The sequence below is a fragment of the Anoplopoma fimbria genome, unplaced genomic scaffold (assembly GCF_027596085.1).
Source record: "Anoplopoma fimbria isolate UVic2021 breed Golden Eagle Sablefish unplaced genomic scaffold, Afim_UVic_2022 Un_contig_13477_pilon_pilon, whole genome shotgun sequence".
NCBI classification, from domain to species: Eukaryota; Metazoa; Chordata; class Actinopteri; order Perciformes; family Anoplopomatidae; genus Anoplopoma; species Anoplopoma fimbria.
Window position 1 is genome coordinate 17,636 of NW_026554354.1, and position 23,287 is coordinate 40,922.

Below are 23,287 nucleotides of genomic sequence, written 5' to 3' on the forward strand. Positions count from 1 at the left end.
CTGACTTGATGCTTTCATACCACCTTTTTTTTTTCTTCTCATCCTTAACACACATTCCTCCTCTCCTCTTTCTTTTTCTCCTCCATTCAGGGTGGGAAGGGGAACCCCAAGGCGCGGGCCCAGAGTGAACGGGCCGTGCTCCAGTATCATTACACCCAGTGGCCCGACATGGGTGTCCCTGAGTACACCCTGCCCGTCCTCACCTTTGTCCGCAGGTCCTCGGCCGCCCAGATGCCTGACATGGGACCCATGCTTGTCCACTGCAGGTAGTGCACTGCTTTCACTTCACTGAAGCTTCCCTCATCACTCTGTTCCCCTACCATCTATCACCCACATTGCTGTCATCTTGCACATTAACTGTCATTCATACTGTTTTGTGTTCTTCCTTTCTGTACATTTAGTTTGGGATTATTGTGTAAGAAGGGCATCAATTTCATCCTTTCTGTATAATGCACATTTTGTACTGCCCCGACAAATGCTACAATCTTATTCAATTCTTTGTACTTTTGGATGGAGGTATTACAAATGAACTCCACACCTATACCTTTGTGCTTGCCACTTACAACTGCATATCTAAGTAGCGTCACTGAACTTGCTGTCACAGTTGCCAGCTTATATTTAAGGGCATTTTACAGTAAGGCGGGCGAGGAAATTACTGGTAATTGTCCACTGACTGTGGCCCCGGGGGGAATAAGTACGGAGCTCTCTGCTATCATCTGCACTGTGATCATCGATAATAACTTGTCACGCTGCCTTGCCGCTGAGGCTGCAGACACACCGCTCATTACTACCATTTTGTACCGGCACATACACATTCAGACATCCTCCCCCTCATTATGCAAGAAACAGAGACACGCTCACATTCACTCTGCTGCCCTGCTGCTTTGAAACAACAGGAAACTCAAAGTTCTGAATTTGTAAGTACAGTGAAGGTGTTAATTGGGTCTGTGGCCATACTGTCGGCTCGTGGAAATGTAGGAACTGTTCCACAACACTCTTGCTGTTCTTTTAGTTATATGCTCACCTTTACCTAGTTTTAATGGTTAGTTCTTGGTTAGAATGTGATAATTATTTAAATACGCCAACACGGCTTTCGTGTCCTTAAAGGGCATGTCAAATGTGGACTTTTTATGGTCTAATTTTATATACAGACAAATGACAACACTTTAAAATACACTCAAAAAAGTCACTGCCTGACGTGACAGGATAATTATATTGATTGATTGATTGATTGATTTGTTTTGTTTTGTTTTCGCTAAATAGCTGTCTGAGTACAGTCATTGCAATAGTTTGCGTTTGCAATGAGTGACATTTAATCAGGAATTAAACATTTTTCTCTTTTTGAAGACATTCATGCATAGATAGACCCCAAACATTGTGGTATCAAATACGGATGTCTCCACCCACAAGAAACAACTAATACAAATTGAAATCACAGAGAAAAGAAAACTGTTTAGTTGTGTTTATTGTGGATAGCAATAAATTAAATGTCATGTGAAACACATTTAGGGTATTATTGTTATACCAATATCCCTCATTTCTTGACAGCTTTCTACTGTCATCTCTGTAATAAAGGCTTTTAAAAGTAATTTCATATCCATTTCAATTCCTTTTTCCAACACATAAACCCTTTCATTCATCTCTTGTGTTGTGTTGCAGTGCTGGAGTGGGTCGGACGGGGACGTACATCGTCGTGGACAGCATGCTGCAGCAGATCAAAGACAAGAGCACAGTCAATGTACTCGGCTTCCTCAAACATATACGCAGCCAGCGCAACTACCTAGTCCAGACTGAGGTTTGTATAGTTGTCACTGTGCATGAGCCAAATGTTTATGAGACTCTTTTTGGGCAATGAACCCCTAAAGAGAAACTAAACCCCAAATCAGCATGTCAGATTTTCAGCTGAAAATCTATGTATATGTTTAATGTTGGATTCAGGTCCTAATCCTGACATTTTAGTGCACAGTGTTTTAATTCTAAATACTGTGTTACAAATATGGATAACGACTGCCTGCTATTGGTTGAAACCCTGCAACCACTAGATCTGGCTGCAGGTGACATACATGGAGGGAGCTTTCGTCTGTCACCAACCAACGCCCCCTCCATTCCCCCTCCTATGAAACCAACGCCCCAGACTCTGCAGACTGAGGCGATAGGGGTAGTAGAGAAGAGTAGCCGTTAACCTTTCAATTAGACGATGTATAGCTTATGATAGTTGATAGCACTGATGCTAATCGCTAGCATACACATGTCGCAACAATAACAGTCCCTTTACAGCACTCTTACCAACCATAAAAAATAACACTAGTCAGCATGCTAGCGATTAGCATTAGTGATTACCATGAGCTAATTGAAAGGGTAACTCGTATCATGCACAGTAATTTAAAAACACTAACCAAGTCTGGCTACATGTCAAAGTAACGTAGACCAATACCAGCAGTTCATGTTGAGCTTTTTAATGTTCTGTAACTGCAGCATGAAAGCATTGTGGAAATAGCCAGACGCTACTTAATTGCAACTTAATTATTTATCCACACACTCTTGTCACAGGTTAGGAAAGCACATGGCTATTGCCAGAAAATCTGTCATTAACACTAATTCACCAGATTGTGTACTGTGCTAATGGCTTGATTTCAAGTCCACAGAGAAGTCAGAATTGTTGATCATTTTTTTTCATTCGATTGTCATTATAAGCATTTTTTTATTTCCAGGGTAGTCTTTAAGTTATGAGAGGATAGACAACAAACACATTTATATGCCTAATTTGTTTCCACTGGTGGGTTTAGCACAAACTATTTTTCTGCTACCTGATACCCCATTTAGTCACAGGGGTCAAACAACATGCATCTTAATGGGTCAATATGCTTCATCCAACCCTCTTGTTGATACTACAGGTCAGGTTCAGCAATCACCAAATACCAACAGTTTCCCATTTTCATGACTTTCTTTACATCCTGCAATATCTTGTGCTCGAGTGGAAATATTGATGTAATAAGGAAATGCCTAATGTATCATGATGAGAATTCCTTCTGTGGGTACCTTTACATATTCATACTAGATTCATGGAAACGTTATGCCCTGCAGAAGTTATTGTTGAAACACAGGGAATCATTTAGACTGAGGCAGTTGAATAAAGGTCTGGCACAGAAAAATGAAAAAAAAACATCTAGGGATTACAAGTGCTTAGTCTGTTGTGTGTTACTGAGGGTTAATTAAAGGGGCCAATGAATATCCACAGAGAATTTCATGAAATGTGGTTGGTAGTTCTTTTGGATGAACCATGAACACCCAGTAAATATCAGGTCGCTAATTTTCTGTGTATCTTGTTATTAAGCATGGTGTCAAGGGAAACATTTCCCTGATACTTCTTCTTGAGGAAGATCTAGAAGTCATTTGGAATCACCCTCTGGGGACCACCAATATCCACAGTCACTGGTTGTGGAAATACAACATCTTGCTCTTTACAAAGTCTAGAAAAAGACAGATCGACCCCCAGAATAATGTTTTTACAAAAAAGTTATGTCACTTTACATAGTGTAAGCTATGGCTAGCATTCAAAACCAAATCAAACAATCTAACATGGACATCTGAATGATGTAGTGCACAGTTTCATTGTAAAATCTCCACTGAGTTTGACCAAAGCATTGTGATAACTTTCAAAATGTCCTCTGTCAAGTCTCTGGTAGTAGCTTTTGTAAACTGATTCTAGTCAGCCTTTTTATCTATATAAATAACAATTTGCTTCAAACCAAACTGCATATTTCATCCTTTTAGGTGGTGTATGTGTGTATTCAAACCCGTTGCAGAGGAACAATAGTCTACTTCTCCCATGCTGCCCTAAAACCCACACTAATACTATTATTACATGTGATAACTAATACTTAATTGCATTGCAAAATTGAAGTTGCAAACCAAATCTATGGTTTGGGCATGCCAAACACCACCTTGCCACTACAGCTGCTGAACATCTCTTTGTCCTCTTTCACCATTTGGCTGATCCAGGAGCAGTACATCTTCATCCACGATGCCTTGATGGAAGCCATTTTGGGGAAGGAGACCAGTGACAGCCAGCCACCTTTACAGTTATTTCAACAGCATCACGACACCAGGACACAGCGGACGGACACATCTGGAGAAACAGTTCAAGGTGAAGGGACTGCCGGCATTTATTATTCATTGCACATTAAGCACATTTTAAAATGTGACATAAAACAACCATGTGTTTTGTTATGAGTCAGGTTATATCACAAGCTAATTATTAGTTGACTAGCGGTATTAGCTTACTCTTATTAGCTTTTCACATTAAGTTTTTGTTTAATTACATCAAGATTAATTATTGAAATACATGAATCGAGGTGACAATGCTTTTAGTAATTTGAAAGGTCTCAAATTACTGGTTTCTTTAAACACATCTGTGATTCCTCCTCAAATCAACAATTTATACAATTAAACATTAACACAGCTTACATTTAGTAATTTTCAATTTGGTTATTTTTTAGATTTCATCAAATCTTTATATATCATGTATTGATCAGTTAGTCCTGAAATACATATTTGGTAACACTGTATAATAATCAAGATTAATAAATTATACATTGATAGTTCATTTTACTTTAAAAATGATTTTACTGCAATTAATAATGTTTACTTATAATCCTAAATGCTATAATACTCTTAATTTGTAACAGTTTATTGTTGCAATCACTATACATTTTTTTATATATTATATTAAGCATATGTTAATCATTTTTAAACCTTTAAGAAATTGTTTGTAAAACGTCTATTATCATTATAGAAATATGGACCAAATATGCCAAAAGTTGATGGTCCATCTATCTATGTAATGTTTATAAATGTGTTACAATCAATTTATTAAAGATTTTCAGATAATCTGGTAATCATTAACAAATACTTATATATATATTTGTATATATATTGTAAATATAATGTGTGCAACAATAAACTGTTAATAAATAATGTAATCAGAATGGGCACTGATACTATATATAATTTATCAACTAAGTATTTCATTTTACACAAACTAATGATAACATGATATTAAGTAAACAGTATTAATTATCATTTCATTGTTTGTTAACAGTAAAATAGCTATTAACTTAAGTTTCATTAAATATAATGAAAACATTTTTTAATGAATGTTATTAAAAAAATGTAACCAGATATTCTCCTGATCAGTTCTCAGCTTTTATTATCGCCCAGCCCTTGTTTATATTGGTTGTAGGTATGATGAGGCTAGGGAAGGTTATTCCTGTTATTTCATTACAACATGCAACAGTGGAGTCCAAGGTCTAGCAGATGGAGTGTATGTGCAAAACAATAGCTTTCTTTGTTATGGTAATGCATTGAGGCCCTTTTGATAGGATTAGAATTTAGACATTGTTTTCGAATTTAGACATTGTTTGCTGCCGAATTTAGACATTGTTTGCTGCTGAATTTAGTCATTGTTTGTCTTGGTTTTCCTCTGGACGTTGTGCTTGTTTCTCAACTCCTTTGAGACACTTTGGTTCAGTGTGTTTTCCTGCTCCTTTAGCTACCGAGAGCGGCTTTCTGTTTTACCTTCAGGTTTTATTCCAGAACTCTTCTGATGCTGTTGAAGTCATTTCGGAGAATCTGATGTTGGATGTTAATTGATGCTGTTTAAAGAATGGGTTAAGGAGACACAAACAGGGAGGGAGAAAAACACTTTATTTCACATGATAGGCCCTCATGAAGAGAGATACATCCATTTTGATCACAACGAAGGGTGCAAAGTAGATTTTGATAGTTTAGAGTGCAAATTTGTACAATTTGTACCATCCATAGTTTTTTTATGAAATTAAATAACTTCCCAGCTGTGATGAGTTGGTCTGTCATTAGTTTTACAAGGTGTAACAAATACCCAACTTCTCTTTTTCTCTCTTTGTCTCTTAGTTGGTAACACAGTGTAATGCCAGATTCATGGAATGCTTCAACGCTCAGAAGGAGTGCAACAAAGAGAAAAATCGAAACTCCTCCGTGGTGCCATGTAAGTCTTACACTCATGTGAAAACATATTAAATTTGAAATGAACATGCCTCGAGCAGTATTAACCAAACAGCAGAAAATAATAGCTCCTTGTAAAAATGCTGCAATTAGAGACCGTGACATTTGAGTTTAAAGCATCTGCACTATAGAAGAATGGTTCATAGAGAATCTGATTTCTGAATCCTATATCCGTATTGTTCCATAAAGATAGATGATTTTTAACTCATGAATTAACTTTCTCAGTCTGACAAGATGGGTAGAAATCTACTGGGCCAAAGTCACTTTTACTTGCCCCTATACAAATTGTTTTATTTATTATTCATCAAATAAGCAGCAAAGACTAAAGTTTAGAAACATACTCTGTGATAATTAGTGTTACGTCTGCCTGACTTGCCTCAGCGTTCATGTTTTGTACAGCTATCCTAAATGCCATGCAAGTGAGATGCTGACGGTTGTTGTTATGGCCCTCCAGCTACTTCTTTTAGAAAGTTGATGTGTCTTTGAGAAAAGACTCAGTTTTATCCGCCTTGCTCTCAAACTTGCAGCAAAAACTGTGCAATATATAGTTGGCGTTTCACCAGCATCTTCTAATGCCATCCAACTAAACTCCTGTTTCCAGGATAATGGAAATGCTTGCTTCAGCTCATAAACTTTGTCTTCACCCGCCACCATTTCCTCACGAGTACCTGATCGTTTCTGCACGTGTAACTCTCAACAGAGCTGAGAAGGAGGCAAAATGTCTCACTCCTTAAATACGTCCTTCATCAGCTCTGGAAGAAAAACTATGTGTTTCATTTTTTTCTCTACTTGCCCAATCAGGGAAGTGAGTTGCTAGATTTGGCAGCCCAACTTTTAAATCTACTTGCCCCTGGCAAGGGGACAATTATTATTGTTGCGCCCCGCCTGCCATTTGGAATTTTCAGGTATAATTTTATTCCCTAACTCCTCTTAGACAGACAAATCAGTCCATTCTCAAATTTAGCATGCAGTACCTCCAGACAGCCATGACTAAAACGTATTTAAAGTATTCCTTTTTTTACAGGAACAATGTCCTGTATCACTATTCAGTAGGAGGATTTGCTTTATTGTTAAACTTACATAATGTTGCATAATTGTTCCCATTGAAATGATGTTGCTATATATTTTAAATGCATAAGAATATCATTTTCCTACCAGCCTAGCTAAGCCTGCATAGGGACTGTTTACAGGCTGACTGGTCTCATTATCATTACTCCACTACTCTCTGTTATCTGCAACTCTTACACAATCTGTAGTCACTGGCTGTTCCACTCTTCTCTGAATCATCAGCCAAGAATTCCCAAGAACTGTCTACATTCAACCAATAACAGCAAAAGGATGAATGAATGCACACATAGTGGCCTCTCAGCGTGTTTGCTCTGTTCTAATTATGGCTATTCTCCCCCCCCTCTCTCCGTCTATCTTTGAGCAGCCGAGCGAGCGAGGGTCGGCCTAGCACCTTTGCCCGGCATCAAAGGCACTGATTACATTAACGCCTCTTACATCATGGTGAGCACCTCCTCCTCTTCTGTCAATCATTGATCTTTCCTTTCTCCTTTTGCGATTCCCTCAGAGCAGTTTACAGGTTAACAAGTCCAAATACACTCAGTCAGTATCACTGGCTTGGTTATATCACTTTTCTATAGTGAGGCTCAAATCCCCAAATGACCTGGCAGCTCATGATGATGATAGCTCCACACTGCTCATCATTAAAGTGGCAGTCTGGAAGAGTTCCTTTAAATGAATGACTGTTGAGTCACGGTCTATTGCAGAAGGATGTAACACAATGGTGATTTAGCCTTTGACCCACTGATGAAAGTATTGCAATATAGATGAAAAATTAAATCATTTTTTACATTATTTTTGTATTACAGTTTTCCTCTTTATTATACACACAAAAAAATGAACTATGCACACAAGTCCAGACTGCTAAACCAGGACTGAAATCTTAATCATTTCCGCTTTACGTTTGAGGAATGAGATGATTTATGGTTGCTATATAAGAAAACCAGGGACTGTACCTTTTAAAAGGGTTTTCATTAATTCCCTGTTGCACTTCCAAAAAGTTTTGGGGCTTGCAAGAGACAGATGTAGATAAGAAAGGTCTAAATCAAAGCAGATGAGGCTGAGTTTTCTCCTTTTAGTTGTGAGTCCACTTTGGTATTAGACATATTGATATACAGATCTGAGATCTACAGCAATAACTTGGGTTACTGGTCGTGTATTGCTTCTAGTAACCATAGAGACCTCAACTGCATGACCCACTTTGTAATACAACACTTTCATTAAAACTTCGAATTCTGAAGCTTGGCTGAGACAACCCAGATGATTTCATGACATTTCCTCAGAGTTGAAGAAAAGCTCCTCCAGAAGCACAAAATATTTTTCAAACAGCTGCGTAGTTACTGACCTTGATGGTAAAGATGTGGAGTTCCACTTTAAAGCATAACTGAGAAGTTGAGAGCAGCCTTAAACCCAAAAGCCTGTAAAAAAAAAAAAAAAAGCAGGTGGTTAAGTTGCCATGTGCTTTAAGGTGAGGTCACCACCTTGTTGTTCATGTAGAGTGTGAACTCATAGCTCAGATAACAGCAGCTCAGCACTCATTAGATTCAACCCTCAAAGCACTTTTAAGTCCTTAAATTTGTAACCAAATCCTGACTGCAGATGAGTCTCTGAAGATGAGCTGGTGATTAGTAACCCTAATAGAATGTGTTTTCACTGTTTAAAGTGACTGAATGTGGCATCACTCTCCCACTAACCTGTTGTTGTTGTTGTTTGTTTGTTTTTAAAGGGTTACTATCGGAGTAATGAATTCATCATTACCCAGCATCCTCTGCCCCACACAACTAAAGACTTCTGGAGAATGATCTGGGACCACAATGCACAAATTATTGTTATGCTGCCTGCCAACCATGGACTGGTATGAAACACACAGGCACACACACCTACACACACACTGTGGTTAGTGCCACCTGCCACTTTGACAAGCATGTGCATGCCTCTTCAGCCTGTGTTTAAGGTATTATGCATCACACACACACATGTCGTCTCACAGGGACCTGACTTTTATGAGGCAGGAGTTAAACATACAGTCACATTCATCCCCCCAACACAAACACAAACACACACACACACACATGTTCAATGCAGACTGTAGGCTGACGTCTGCCTGTTGATCTGTGTCTGTGTCCTGTGGGTTCTGCAGGACTGTTACCTGGTGTTGTAGGGATTCTACATGTAGCAGGACTCGTATTAGTTGTTGCACTCCTGTATTTGTATCAGTTCGCTGCACTTATTGAATTTGTATTTGGCACTTATCCTATTCGTAGTAGTTTGTAGCACTTATTATATTTGATTAGTCTGTTGCAATTATTGTTTTGGTAACTTGCCTCTGCACTATACTTTTGCTCTGGCTTATGCTTTAAGATGCTTGTTTAAGAAAGGAGATGCACTTATGACTTCTGGTGACTAGTAGTTCTCTTGAATACCTATGCTGAATACACTTCCTGTAAGTCGCTTTGGATGTCTGCTAAATGACTGTAATGTAATGTAATGTAATGTCGGAGTTGGTAGAAATGTACTACAAACCTACGACCGCAGTGGTTTCCTGTGCCACAGTCATTTAGGCACGAGACAATGATCGGTTTGGCTAAATATGAATTTGGCAAATGCATACATCAGCCAATATACACAAACACTAAAATCAGAAGAGAGGGAATGCAGAAGCAACTTCTAGTAGCTCTAAGGGAACATCACTGAATTTACAAATCGAAGTCTGTTTACAGAAGAAGGGAGGACGCTGCAAATTAAGAAAGTTGTATAAAGCCATCGGTAGCTCTGGACTGAGCTGCATGAAACAAAGAAAGAAGCTTTCATTAGTTTAAGACTAGCAGTACAGCCTTTGCAGACAGGCTTTGACTATTGCCAGTCATACAGTAGGTCACTTTAACTAGTTGGAACCTTGCCTCGTCTGGTGTAACCTTGAACAAGCCTGTATTTAAAAGAATGGAACACAGCTAAGATCAACATATTCCAGGGCATTCAGCAAGTCTTGAACATGGGATTCCCTTGATAATATCAGCCTGAGACAAATAATCTGCATGAATGGTAGAACATCCAACTACTGCAGGTTCAATGACTCGTGGTTTATAACGTCAGAGGTGTGAAGCAACAAGAGGTCTTTTCATAAAACAGGGACTGCAAGACAACCGTTGACATGTGTGTGTTTTTCCTTTTATTGTTGTCGTAACTTTATCACCTTTTTCCTCAGTACTATATATTTTTGATAACAAAAGATACACTACAGAAACTGTATCCTGTGACACAGGTTGAACAGTCTCTGTGCTCTCCTGCAGGCAGAGGATGAGTTTGTGTACTGGCCCAGTCGGGAGGAGGCCATGAACTGCGAGGCGTTCACTGTCACCCTCATCAGTAAAGACCAACTCTGTCTGTCCAATGAGGAGCAGATCAGCATCCACGACTTCATCCTGGAAGCTACACAGGTGACTCGGTCATAGTGATTGAACTGTACTTATGAGTATGAGCACACTAACACACTCATATAAAGAAAAATAAAAGGCCTCATACATATAGTCATCTCGTTGCGTTGATGTGAAATAAAATAGTTTGTGCACAGATAGAAGTAGTACACATAAAGCTTTTAAAGCTGCGGCCGGTTCGAAGAACAGGGAAAAACAACACGCTTAACCTCGTCTCTGTCCACTACTCAGTAACACAGTGACGGTTGAGGTTGGGCTAGTGGGTGATGAGAGGAGAAGCCTGCAAATCCAGATTTTAGAGTGAATATGCATAAATGCAGTGCAGGTTTTGGAGCGTTTGAGGACAGAATGCTGTGTGATGGATGTTTTGAGCCTCCAGAGGAACTGGGTCTGTAGATTTACACAAGAAACAGGACTTTCCCTGCTCACTCACTATTTCCAAAGCTGCTAACTCTAAGGTTTTTTATTGCTTGTGTGTAAATTTAACTTGAGAGCCAAATTCCTCAGATTTGAGAAGTCCTTTGTTCAAATGTGTTCCCAAGCTCCTATTAGTCAGGGAGCGACAGCTGTGCCCCGAGATAGAATGAGTTCAACTTTTGGAACGTTGCGTCGGGCACCAAATGTCACGTGACCAGGAACAACCAATCATAGCCGGCAGATATATCTGCTTACCTCCGTAAATATCTTTCAACAGACTATTTTACTTGCTTCATCTTTTTCATCCAATGACATCACAACATCCGGTTGAAAGGCTATTCAAACTGTCAGAGACAAAGGAGCAGTTAAGTTACTGTGAGGGATTTGCAATGCTGGAAATCTATGTATCTTTTTGTTTGGCTTTTTTTTTTTGTTCAGTTAGTGAGACTTTTTTTTTTATAATTACCGCAACTTCTTCTTCATCGCAAAGCAAAAGTTGGGGTTGCTTAGTAATAGTAGGAGTGACACCAAACAAGCTCCTTAAATGGGGTGAAAGTGGCATGGCTGGTGTTTTCCACGTGTGTCAGACGCCACATGTGAACACTATCACATTTACAGAAATGTTAATTCATGTTCATTGTCCTTATGAAAAGATAAATTAATTGAAAAAGATACTTTTTTTTTTTTTTTTTAAACCAATACTTATTATGGCCCTTTCAGAAACAGAAGGTCTCAATCTCATTGTTTTGTTTTAAAGCAGAAGTAACATGGATGAGTTGAATAGAACTGTTCTAAACCAATCATCTTTTATCTTACCTTCGTCTGTCTCTCTGTCTGTCCACCAGGATGACTACGTTTTAGAGGTTCGTCACTTTCAGTGTCCCAAGTGGCCGAAGCCAGACGCGCCCATCAGCAGCACCTTCGAGCTCATCAACGTCATTAAAGAGGAGGCAGCCAGCCGCGATGGACCAACCATCATCCATGATGAGTCAGTCACACATTTGATCTACTCATATTCTCTCTCAACACATTAATACTCAGCTTATTTCAAACAAGGTAGAGGGAATTAGAAAAGCTACGGGGAAAAACAACACTGTACGTCAATGGGTCCAGTTTATTATTACAATATATGTGGCTCGTTTATGCATTGTCTTGTCTTATTTTGTATTATAAGCATTTTCCAGGGACATGCAGTAAAACTTCAAATGAACTGCTCCCACACATCTGAAGAAGTGACATTAAAAAAGGACAAAGTCTCTCCTGGCCTTTTACAATCAAGCTGCCATTGTCTCCTATTAAATTTAGCACAAGAGCTTAACACCTGCTGGCTTCTAATTTACCCACAAACCCCTTCAACTAAATTAAGAATAACACTCCACAGAGAGACAGACAACTGAGCAATTTAGGACCAGCAAGGAAATGTAAAAATGAGGATGTATCCGAATAACATGAGGTTAAAAGTGTGACGTGACAAAGTGCTGTGGTGATGTTGAAAGCCATTCTGTTCAAACATCGTCTGGTGGCTGTGTTAAGAAGCTTTGACTTCCCCCAGGTGGCATGATAATAATTAGAACACATTTAACACCACAGAAAACCCTTCCATTAAAAACAACCGTGTTTTATTGATTGCACTTTGTTACAGGTGCACAATGTTTTCCTGCAAAGAGGAATTCCATCCAGTTAAAGATTCACGAGGAAGCAATTTGTGTTTGCACTAATTTCAGTCTTAATGCATCGACCAGAGAAAAGGGCCGATGCTTCTGAAATAAAAGTGTCAATACATATTTGAGTCAAGGGAAGTAAAATCAGATTACCTTTTTCCCTATGGGATTTAGTCTTTTAGTCAGTAATGCTATCTTTTACACTCAGTACATTAAAATGAAATCACTGCAGGATTTAATCCCTATTACTCCCATTCTATTGAATATCATAACATATAGTTTTTTTTAATAATGTGGTTGTTTTCCCCAATATTAGGTAGTTCCATTATTTCCACTCCAAGCTGTATATATTTTTTGGTCTATGAGCATAAACTGTAATCGCCCGACCGGCTGATAGAGACACTGGCAGACTGACTATCCTGCAAGTGTATTGAGGAAAGAAACATGTTGTTTTACTTCTCAACAGCAAGTGACAGCCCCTCCAACCCCGATTCCCTCACAGGTACCCCAGGAAACTGCCCAATTAAACGTAATGAAAGTGTCTTCAGTATTGACACACATTAGTGGTCCTGAACGACGCTCTAATCCAGCAGCTCTGCTCATGTTTATTCATTAGAATAATGAAGATTGCTTGTCGCATCTTCAAGAAGAAAAGTGACTAATTGAGCACTTCCTGCGGTTGCCATGGTGCGGGGCCGGCTTGCAGCACCTAAGAGACTGTCAGTTAGGGGCCCATCCTAATTGTCTGCACTCTCATTATCCAGCCAGGCGTGGGTTGTTAGCAGGAGTTTCCGCTGCGCTGCTGACAGGGCTGCTAATGGAAGAGGAGACCCTTTACGTTGTGGAGGCGTCCTCCAGGGAGCCTCATGCCTGGCGGAGCTGTCGTCCTCAGGTGGATTCACTTGCTAATAAAGCTTTAATCTCAGAGGAGGTTTCCTGAGTCTGTGAGGGTCTTCAGTCCCCGGCTGAGCTGCTGTCGAGGACAACTCAAATGCTGAGTTGTAAAGGTCTTCACTGCCCCCAAATCAGGATTTTTCAGAGATTTTCTTGTAGCCAAAGGATTTGATGGATCAGAGGAGACATAATGAGAAAAATTTGGTTCAAATCCTGCAAATGGCCATACTGTAAATCTAAGAAACCGGAAAGTCATAAACAGGGCCATGAGCTGGGCAGTATATGTTGGGTGGTTGAGATGCAATGACAATAATCAGACATAAAGCAACTGTCAGTACTCCTCAGCCTTCTGTGAACATAACGGGTTTTTTTCTCCAAATTCATAGCACCTCTATATACTGTAAGTTATATATATATAGGTACAGTGGGGCAAAAAGTATTTAGTCAGCCACCAATTGTGCAAGTTCTCCCACTTAAAAGATGAGAGACGCCTGTAATTTTCATCATAGGTACACTTCAACTATGAGAGACAGAATGGGGGGGAAGAATCCAGGAAATCACATTGTAGGATTTCTAATGAATTAATTGGTAAATTCCTCGGTAAAATAAGTATTTGGTCACCTACAAACAAGCAAGATTTCTGGCTCTCACAGACCTGTAACTTCTTCTTTAAGAGGCTCCTCTGTCCTCCACTCGTTACCTGTATTAATGGCACCTGTTTGAACTTGTTATCAGTATAAAAGACACCTGTCCACAACCTCAAACAGTCACACTCCAAACTCCACTATGGCCAAGACCAAAGAGCTGTCAAAGGACACCAGAAACAAAATTGTAGACCTGCACCAGGCTGGGAAGACTGAATCTGCAATAGGTAAGCAGCTTGGTGTGAAGAAATCAACTGTGGGAGCAATTATTAGAAAATGGAAGACATACAAGACCACTGATAATCTCCCTCGATCTGGGGCTCCACGCAAGATCTCACCCCGTGGGGCCAAAATGATCACAAGAACGGTGAACAAAAATCCCAGAACCACACGGGGGGACCTAGTGAATGACCTGCAGAGAGCTGGGACCAAAGTAACAAAGGCTACCATCAGTAACACACTACGCCGCCAGGGACTCAAATCCTGCAGTGCCAGACGTGTCCCCCTGCTTAAGCCAGTACATGTCCAGGCCCGTCTGAAGTTTGCTAGAGAGCATTTGGATGATCCAGAAGAGGATTGGGAGAATGTCATATGGTCAGATGAAACCAAAATAGAACTTTTTGGTAAAAACTCAACTCGTCGTGTTTGGAGGAGAAAGAATGCCGAGTTGCATCCAAAGAACACCATACCTACTGTGAAGCATGGGGGTGGAAACATCATGCTTTGGGGCTGTTTTTCTGCAAGGGGACCAGGACGACTGATCCGTGTAAAGGAAAGAATGAATGGGGCCATGTATCGTGAGATTTTGAGTGAAAACCTCCTTCCATCAGCAAGGGCATTGAAGATGAAACGTGGCTGGGTCTTTCAGCATGACAATGATCCCAAACACACCGCCCGGGCAACGAAGGAGTGGCTTCGTAAGAAGCATTTCAAGGTCCTGGAGTGGCCTAGCCAGTCTCCAGATCTCAACCCCATAGAACATCTGTGGAGGGAGTTGAAAGTCCGTGTTGCCCAGCGACAGCCCCAAAACATCACTGCTCTAGAGGAGATCTGCATGGAGGAATGGGCCAAAATACCAGCAACAGTGTGTGAAAAGCTTGTGAAGACTTACAGAAAACGTTTGACCTCTGTCATTGCCAACAAAGGGTATATAACAAAGTATTGAGATGAACTTTTGTTATTGACCAAATACTTATTTTCCACCATAATTTGCAAATATATTCTTTAAAAATCAGACAATGTGATTTTCAGGAATTTCTCATTTTGTCTCTCATAGTTTAGGTATACCTATGATGAAAATTTCAGGCCTCTCTCATCTTTTTAAGTGGGAGAACTTGCACAATTGGTGGCTGACTAAATACTTTTTGCCCCACTGTATATATTTACCTATTTTTCGCTACTCACCCTGTGTTCTTTACCTTTATTTATTTGTCCCTCTCTGTTGTATCTGTAATTCTATTTCTGTGTAAGTACATCGGGAGATGCAAAAAAAGCCATATTTGAAGGCACCTGATGATAAAGTTCAGTAACATGAATTGTAGACACAGTTAGTGGTTTCCTTTAAACTGTCATTTGAGTCTACTTAAAACATTAGATCTACATTTTTGTTACTTTCCATAAACCTTTTCCTGAGATGACACCTTCAAGAAAATGTCAGGTGTACACAGAAGAGAGATTTCATTTTGATAACCACAGGAGTTTACTGCCCCACTTCAGCTGTAAAAGTAGCCATATCGGTGGTATGTTGAGGAACCGAGAGCCTCTATGATTTGATTGTGGAGATGCACGTTAACCACGGCCCCTGACTGTGTGTGTCGTCAGGTTGGGAGCAGTGTCGGCCGGCATGCTGTGTGCCCTCACCACACTGTCTCAGCAGCTGGAGAGTGATGGAGCCGCCGACGTCTATCAAGTGGCCAAGATGATCAACCTCATGAGGCCAGGGGTCTTCACAGACATAGTGAGTCCGACCATACACCTTAGAAAGGATCTGATGGTTGAGAATGTAAGCAGCAGGAAACACAAAGCTGATCAAAGTCACTTCAGCTGGTTTGATTCTGTTTGAAGCACTGAGACAATCACATATTTGTTATTTCATAGTATTTTTCTTAAATGTACTCTCAACATACGTACATCAATTACTTTTCAGCGTAGTGCAATTAATTTGTCAAATCTTAAAGCAAATTGTTTGAAGATACTTTAGAGAAAAGTAATTGTGTATTTCCTAATTTTCACAATATATGTTTTTATGATTCATACAAAAAGTGGTTTGACTACTGCAAATAGATTTTTATAAATATAGTAAAAAAAACTAACCATAACAGTTTTTGTTTGCTACACTTTATGATGGAGGAACCCATGGTGAAAAGATTTTTATGTTTCATAAGTTGAAAGAAAAGTTGCAATGTACTGAATGACACTGAATGGTCCATGGTCTTTTTTTGGTTCCACATGCCAGTTCGCTCAGATTTTACTGAGAGGTAGAAGAAAACAGTATCTCTTAGATAAATCTAGTTTGGTAGGATGATGTCATGGTCAGTAATAAGACAGTATCAAGCTTAATGGCACATTACATTCACATTACGCAAACGCATTATGCTACAGTATAACTACGGGTTATGGCTCATGTTCTCACATGTTCTCCTCTCTGTCTGTGTGTGATGGCTCCACAGGACCAGTACCAGTACCTCTACAAAGCTCTGCTCAGCCTCGTCAGCACCAAGGAGAATGGCTCCTGTTTTCTGACCAGGGACACTAATGGGACCATGGCGTCCATGTCCGACCAGTCTGATCAGGCAGAGAGCATGGAGTCACTGGTCTGAGAGAGGCCCTTCAGGGGCCAAGAGCTCAGCGGTGCTGAGCTGAGTGTCTTGTGGGTCCGAGCCCACTGCGAGGTCTCTGAACCCACAACGGAGGCACTTCACTTTGTAAACTGACAAGGAACTATTGTGAACAAGACTTTTCGAGGCCTTTTTGCCAGACTCTTGGTTAAAATGAATAACCTGATTACTTTTTTACACTGATAAAAAGTTTTTGATATTTATTTTTTTCGCCATTTTATGTCTTAATGTTCTCCTACTGAAGGGTTTGCACCTGCGTTTTTGAGTTTCACGATGGCGTCAGTAGGCAACGAGAAACACTTTTCGGTCTTTTCTTGTTTGCACTATATAATGTCAGTGTTACTGCCTATACTAAAGCTGACTCACTCGGCTTTTCTCCACTCAAGCTCTGATTTTTCTTTTTGACATTCCTTGGCTGTGGCCCTTATTAAATCAACTGCTTCTGTGAAGGACATTGTTCCGCCTGCCACCTACCAGTTGATTTAGGGCAGTAGACGGAGGAAGGCACCAACTCTCCGCCTCAATGACAAAATGCTGTTTCACTTCAGCTCAGCGTGACCTCCTCCGCCCTGCTCATCGATAGTACTCACTACCACTCATTTATCACAAGAACAGAGATCTTGGAACCTTTAGCCACAGACTAGCTTGTTGTTTTTAAAGTAGTTTTCTCTTCACTTTTTTTTTTTGCCTTGTTTTCTTGTCACTCTCCCTCTTATTAGCGAGTCACACCCATGTCAGAATACCTTACATGGTGTAATAACTGCTACTGTGAAATTGTATTATTATTTCTTTGTATAATTCATATTATGCTTTTTAATATATGGAAATACTGTATGTATACATATATAAATATATCCTTATCATAATAACTTTGTGATTTTCGTACATGTCCTTTGTGGCCTCCCGCCTCAGGCCGGTTGATTTACGACTCCACTACTGACAGCTGATTTACAGCCATCTGGAATCGGACTCCCTCTGTCCTCTACGTTCTTGTATGCTGCTATGTCATCTGAACCCACACACACACATACACATACTGTACATGCAAACGCCACCGGTAGTGATTCTACATTTGAAACATTTACTACAACAGCTGATGCAATGATATGACATTGCCTCTCTTTGAAAATTCAGTTTTTTCTGTCATTAGCTCATTCTGACAGACAAGCACGGATTAAGAACACAGAGGCCTGTATATGGAGCTCTCAGTTACTCAGATGCACCTGTGTGTGTCATTACAGGGTTGAATCAGTGTGATCTGCAGGGGAACAGCAGACTCAAAAAAAAGCTCTATGCAACTAGTTGGTTAGGTTTAAGAAATCTGAAACAGGGTTCTAAACAGTCTTTGAGTTCTCAGTGTAAGTCCAGTCCAGATCGACTAGTCCCACCACAGTGGGTTGAGATTTTAACATATGTATTTATCTTTTCATTTTATTTGTGCTTATGTTTTCTGGACATAGTAAACACTGCTAAATAACCCTCTTCTTCTGCTTTAAAGGGTCTTCTTGTTCTTAACATGATATATTATATCTTTGATAATGCATGTGGTGTAAGACTGGAGAATCAGGCGAGAAAGATTTTCCCAGAAGATTTCCCTTTATTCACAAACTAGAGGTCTAAAACCAGTGCTTTGACAACCATAATTTGTCATTACTCATAATGAGCGACTACATGTACTGTACTAGGGTTTGTTATGAAGAGCTGTAGTTTGTTAACTCTTTTTTTGATTTATCTATTCCTGACTTCATTGAAATTTGGAACGTTCTCATTTTCCGTCTGCACGGCCTGTACCAGCCCTTATGTATAGTGTTTACAAAATGGTAGATGAAAGTTGATGCTCAGGTGTGGCTACATTTCACAAAAGACAACAGTGATACAGTAATATGTCAACCATGACAAAGCATTTCCTGTAGCATTGTTCATGCTCCCAGTCACTGTTATAATGTCTCAGAATCAACTAACAGCGCTATTGTGTCTCAAGTCAAGTTAGTAAAAGTGGAAGACATTCAGTAATCAAATATTGCTTTGCAAGAGTATTTACAGGTTTATTTAGTTTAATGCCTCATCATTCATGTCACATTGTTGTAAATGTGTTGAAAGTAAAAGTATTTTTTGCTTTCCTTTTTTATTTTGATAAATGACAAGAAACGAAACGCTTTGATAAGAAATGTAATCGATAAGCAGGTCATTAATTTAACTTCGTTGCCATTTCTAACCCTACTGCTCTGTGAATTAGTGTTATTATTATCAGTTTTTCATGGTCATTTTAACTAGTACAGGAGAAAATAGGCGATTGTTGTTAGTTGTTATGGTGACAACACACGTCAGTGGGACAGTAAATTGTTGTCACAGCTTACCGGTAAGAGAGCGGACGCATGGCTGGGGACGGATGGCTAAACAGTTAGCTAGGTAGCAAAGGTAGTTTGTCCTTCTCCGCAGCGATGGGAAGTGAGGCAGAGGGACCGCTAGACCCAGCACTGGTGCTGGCCACCAGCCCGCTGGTCTCATAATTTCCTCTTACCGGTGTAGCATTAAAGAATATCAGAATTAGAAAGCTAGCTAACAAGCCAGCTATCTGTTAGTTAGTTAGCTAGTTAGCCTGCTAATTCCACCATGCTTTATTGCTACATTGGTTACAGAAAATGAGCCGAACAAAGATGTCACTCATCTGGCGATTGCAATGTTCTTTTCTAGGGTGTGCGGATGAAGCATTGAGTTGTTAAATTTGACTCATTCACTCCTGCTCTCTGGGGTTTGTTGAATCAGTGAATCCGCAACGGTTGTATGGAAGTAAGCCTGCTGCAACGTGTGCAATGGCAACAATAGACTTTAAAATGGCCACTGCTCTTACCATCCTGCTACGTTAGTTTGAATGGAAATGTCCTATATACTCTTATTCTATTACTCAGACCAAACCAATAAAATGTTAGTCTCTCTCTCAATACTTCAGATTACCTTACCCTTTCTGTGTAACATTTATTTCTACTCAGGACATACACCTTTAAAACAATTACTGACAGTCTTATTCTTTGAATTATAACTAATTGGCAGCAATTGCCAAGATACACACTACTCATTGACCATGTGGCCTGACAAACTGTTGCTTTTTTCAATAAACCGTTCATAAATACACAGAAACATAAACCGTCTTACCTAACACAGTTGTTTTTATCAGCGGTTGTTTTTATCAATTTTGTCCACTGTGTATTTTTAAAGTGATTGACTAGTATAAGCAGGTGGAGGTCCGTTCCAGATCCGTGCTCGCTGACAGAGGTGTGACTACCCGCTCCAACCTCCCAAAGCCTTGTGTACATAGTTTCCGTTACTCACTCCCTTTTCTCCAGCGATGTATTTTTTTGTGGTTTTGTGGCCTACAAGCAAAGAGCGTAGTCCGAATTCTTATTTCTTAGACATTGGGGATGTTCTAATTTAGACACTGATTTTAATGATATTCTGTGCCGGCGATGGCGTGAAATGAAAACTTGTAGTCTTGCATTATGAATGACAATGTGAAAGGATTTTTTTTTTCACACAGCACAAAACAGATAAAGTGTCGAATGCGAGGGGGGCAAATGTATTTTGATCTTTTCAAAAAACTTTTACCAAAGACTTGAAATCCTTCCTGTGCAGAAAAATATGTTGTGCAAGCTTTTCTCTCTCCTCTGCCGATTCTTCTCCCCTCACTGGACGCCCAACCCCTCTTTCTACACCTCACACTATATCTGTATTTGTATCAGTGTCCTTATGGAAATTAGCTTCAAAGTCTCTCTTGAGTATCTGTTTGCTTTAACCCCAGCATCACAGTCCTCCCATGCATTTATTGTTATATACCATCATTTGTGATAAAGAGATCCATCTAAAGACAAACTGAGCAGACAGAGGAACATTACAGATACAAAGCCTTTCTATGTATGCTTCTCTTGCAGTGTTATCTCCTTTTGAAATAGGAGCAATACGAGCTAAACTCTCCAAATTTGACAAACCATGTTCTGTTTCTTTGGCTTTTCTTTCTTTTCTTTTATGAAACACACACTTTGCATAAGTGCCTGGTCACACCACAAATCTGTATTAATTTGCACATCCTCGACAAAAGCTACAGTAGCCTTCTGTCACTGCTGAGCTAACTTTTAACATGCTAGCTAGCTGATAGCGTGCTAGTGCTAGTCAGTCAAAGTAGCTTTGCTACACTCGTTGGCTTGCTAACAATCGCTAACATGACAATACATGAAAGCAGTTAACTCAAGGGAATACTATATACACCTGTATCAAGACTGACCACGCGGCGTGGCTCGGACAGAGCAGAGTGATATGGAATTGAACGGTGTGTCAAGCTAACATTGACTTCATTTTGAACTCTCTGCATCTCCAATCTCCAAGCACTGTCAGGACAACATGCAGCTGCATAACGGCATGGATTTGCATGTGGAATGCACTGATTGAGTGAAATGACCCGGATTTCTTAAATCTCAATGTTATAAATGCTGGTGTGACCGGGCTCTTCAGATGGTCATTCTATCGGTTCTTTCTGTCCCCATATTTAAGCTATTCTGTATATTTTGTTGCCTCTGTGACCCAGCCCTTCTCTGAAACGGTATGTATTGACTGTGTCAGAGGATGTCCTTCACAGGTGCCATCCTAAACTTAAGTCTTTTACCATATCTTGACGTAACATGTACCACAAAGCTCTCACACTGTTTCCAATCTGACACGCCTGGTCTATAATAACAAATATTTTCAATCTTCTCCCCTCCTTTGGAAGTCACTCATGGTGTAGCTGTTTATTGTGGATTGTGTGGAAGCCAGGTGTCTGTGTGTCCAACTTGTGGTCATCATCACATTCCCGTTTCGAGCTTCATGCACTCCATTAATGTTCAGGCAGTGATTGTGATATTACGATGTTATCCCCTCTTCTTAATATTATTTTTGCTTTTGGTTTTGGCCCTCTGGAGGCTGTGATTCTGTTGCTGGGCGTGGGCAATTGAATAGCTCTCTCTTGTAAGTCACAAAGTCATTTCCTCACCATGGACCTGTTTCAGAAAGGTGGCTGTCCCTTCCTCTTTTGTAACATGAAATAAGACAAAAAGATGATTTTTTTTGTTTGTTTGTTTTGTTGAAAGCTATATCAAAGCATTCTATGATAGTGTTATTTAATATGTAAATCGTATTGCTATACATAAAATAAAATATGGGTTTTGATGTAATTTTCTGAAATCATTTGTGTGATAATATTTTTTTCTGTTACTTCTATTGAACATCCAGTGGGGTTTAAGCTCTGGTTTGGTCCCCCAACTCCTGGAAAAAAATGTCCCTTTGATACCAGCTACGACATTGAAGCATTAATATATCATCAAGCAACTATTGTCTATGTAAAGATATAGAGTATAATATCTTGAGGAGAGAAAGAAGTCTCTCTCCCCCTGTGTTGTTATCAAAGATGATCCTTCATGTGTTGGCATAGCTGGGCCGGTTTAAGTAAAATTCTTAGATGTTTAATAAATTGGGACCTAGGACTGGATTGGAACATTTTACTTATTTGTAAAAATTAGGAAATACTTAAGAAAAAAATGTTTTACTACAAAGTTTGGACCTATCTGCATCCTTCTATTACCAACTTGTAAGTGCACCTGTATAGTGTAAACAATATGTTGGACTCAGCAGGTATGTAATGAGCCACTAAAATGTAGCTCCTCCTATAAAATTCGCAGAATTTTTTCCATCTTAATACCCACACTCTTAAACAACTTAACAAGTTCATGACGTGATAGATTCAGTATGAATACAATCACATGTCCACACATTAGTGGCGTTCTTTCTAATGTTCATTAACCAAATTTATGTGCAGGGAAAACAATAATATTTACTGAATGAGAAGTCATTCAATTCACTTATTTTGTACAGCCCAAAATCACAAATTACAAATTTGCTCAGAGGGCTTTACGATTTGTACACATGCAACATCCTCTGTCCAGGAACCTCACATCGGCACAGGAAAAACTCCCTTAAAAAAACCTTAACAGGGAGAAAAAAGGAAGAAACCTATGGGAGAACGACAGAGGAGGGATCCCTTCTCCCAGGATGGACAGAAATGCAATAGATGTCATGTGTAGAGAATGAACAACATAACAGAGTTCCAAAACATTCAATGTATATGACATGATATATATATGATGATTCATATAATAAGAGTAGTAAACAGAGTAACAAAGGAAAAAATTAAAACTACTTATAATAACCGCAGCAATGAATATAGTAGAATTATAATAATGATATAGGGAATAGTAATAGTAATGTGA

The 23,287-nt window shown here is 39.5% G+C and overlaps 1 protein-coding gene across 1 annotated transcript in view; it reads left to right on the forward strand.

Moving 5' to 3' along the window:
• Positions 1-17,830, forward strand: part of LOC129117101 (receptor-type tyrosine-protein phosphatase gamma-like) — a gene marked incomplete at its 5' end in the record, with an annotated part of 30,958 nt that extends 13,128 nt beyond the window's left edge. Inside the window, 11 exon segments of the mRNA XM_054627646.1 lie at positions 91-266; positions 1,660-1,795; positions 4,003-4,058; positions 4,060-4,147; positions 5,932-6,025; positions 7,475-7,551; positions 8,834-8,962; positions 10,398-10,544; positions 11,804-11,946; positions 15,979-16,114; positions 16,827-17,830. Coding sequence (XP_054483621.1) covers positions 91-266; positions 1,660-1,795; positions 4,003-4,058; positions 4,060-4,147; positions 5,932-6,025; positions 7,475-7,551; positions 8,834-8,962; positions 10,398-10,544; positions 11,804-11,946; positions 15,979-16,114; positions 16,827-16,976 — 1,332 coding nt within the window.
• Between the last annotated feature and the right edge of the window lie 5,457 nt (positions 17,831-23,287).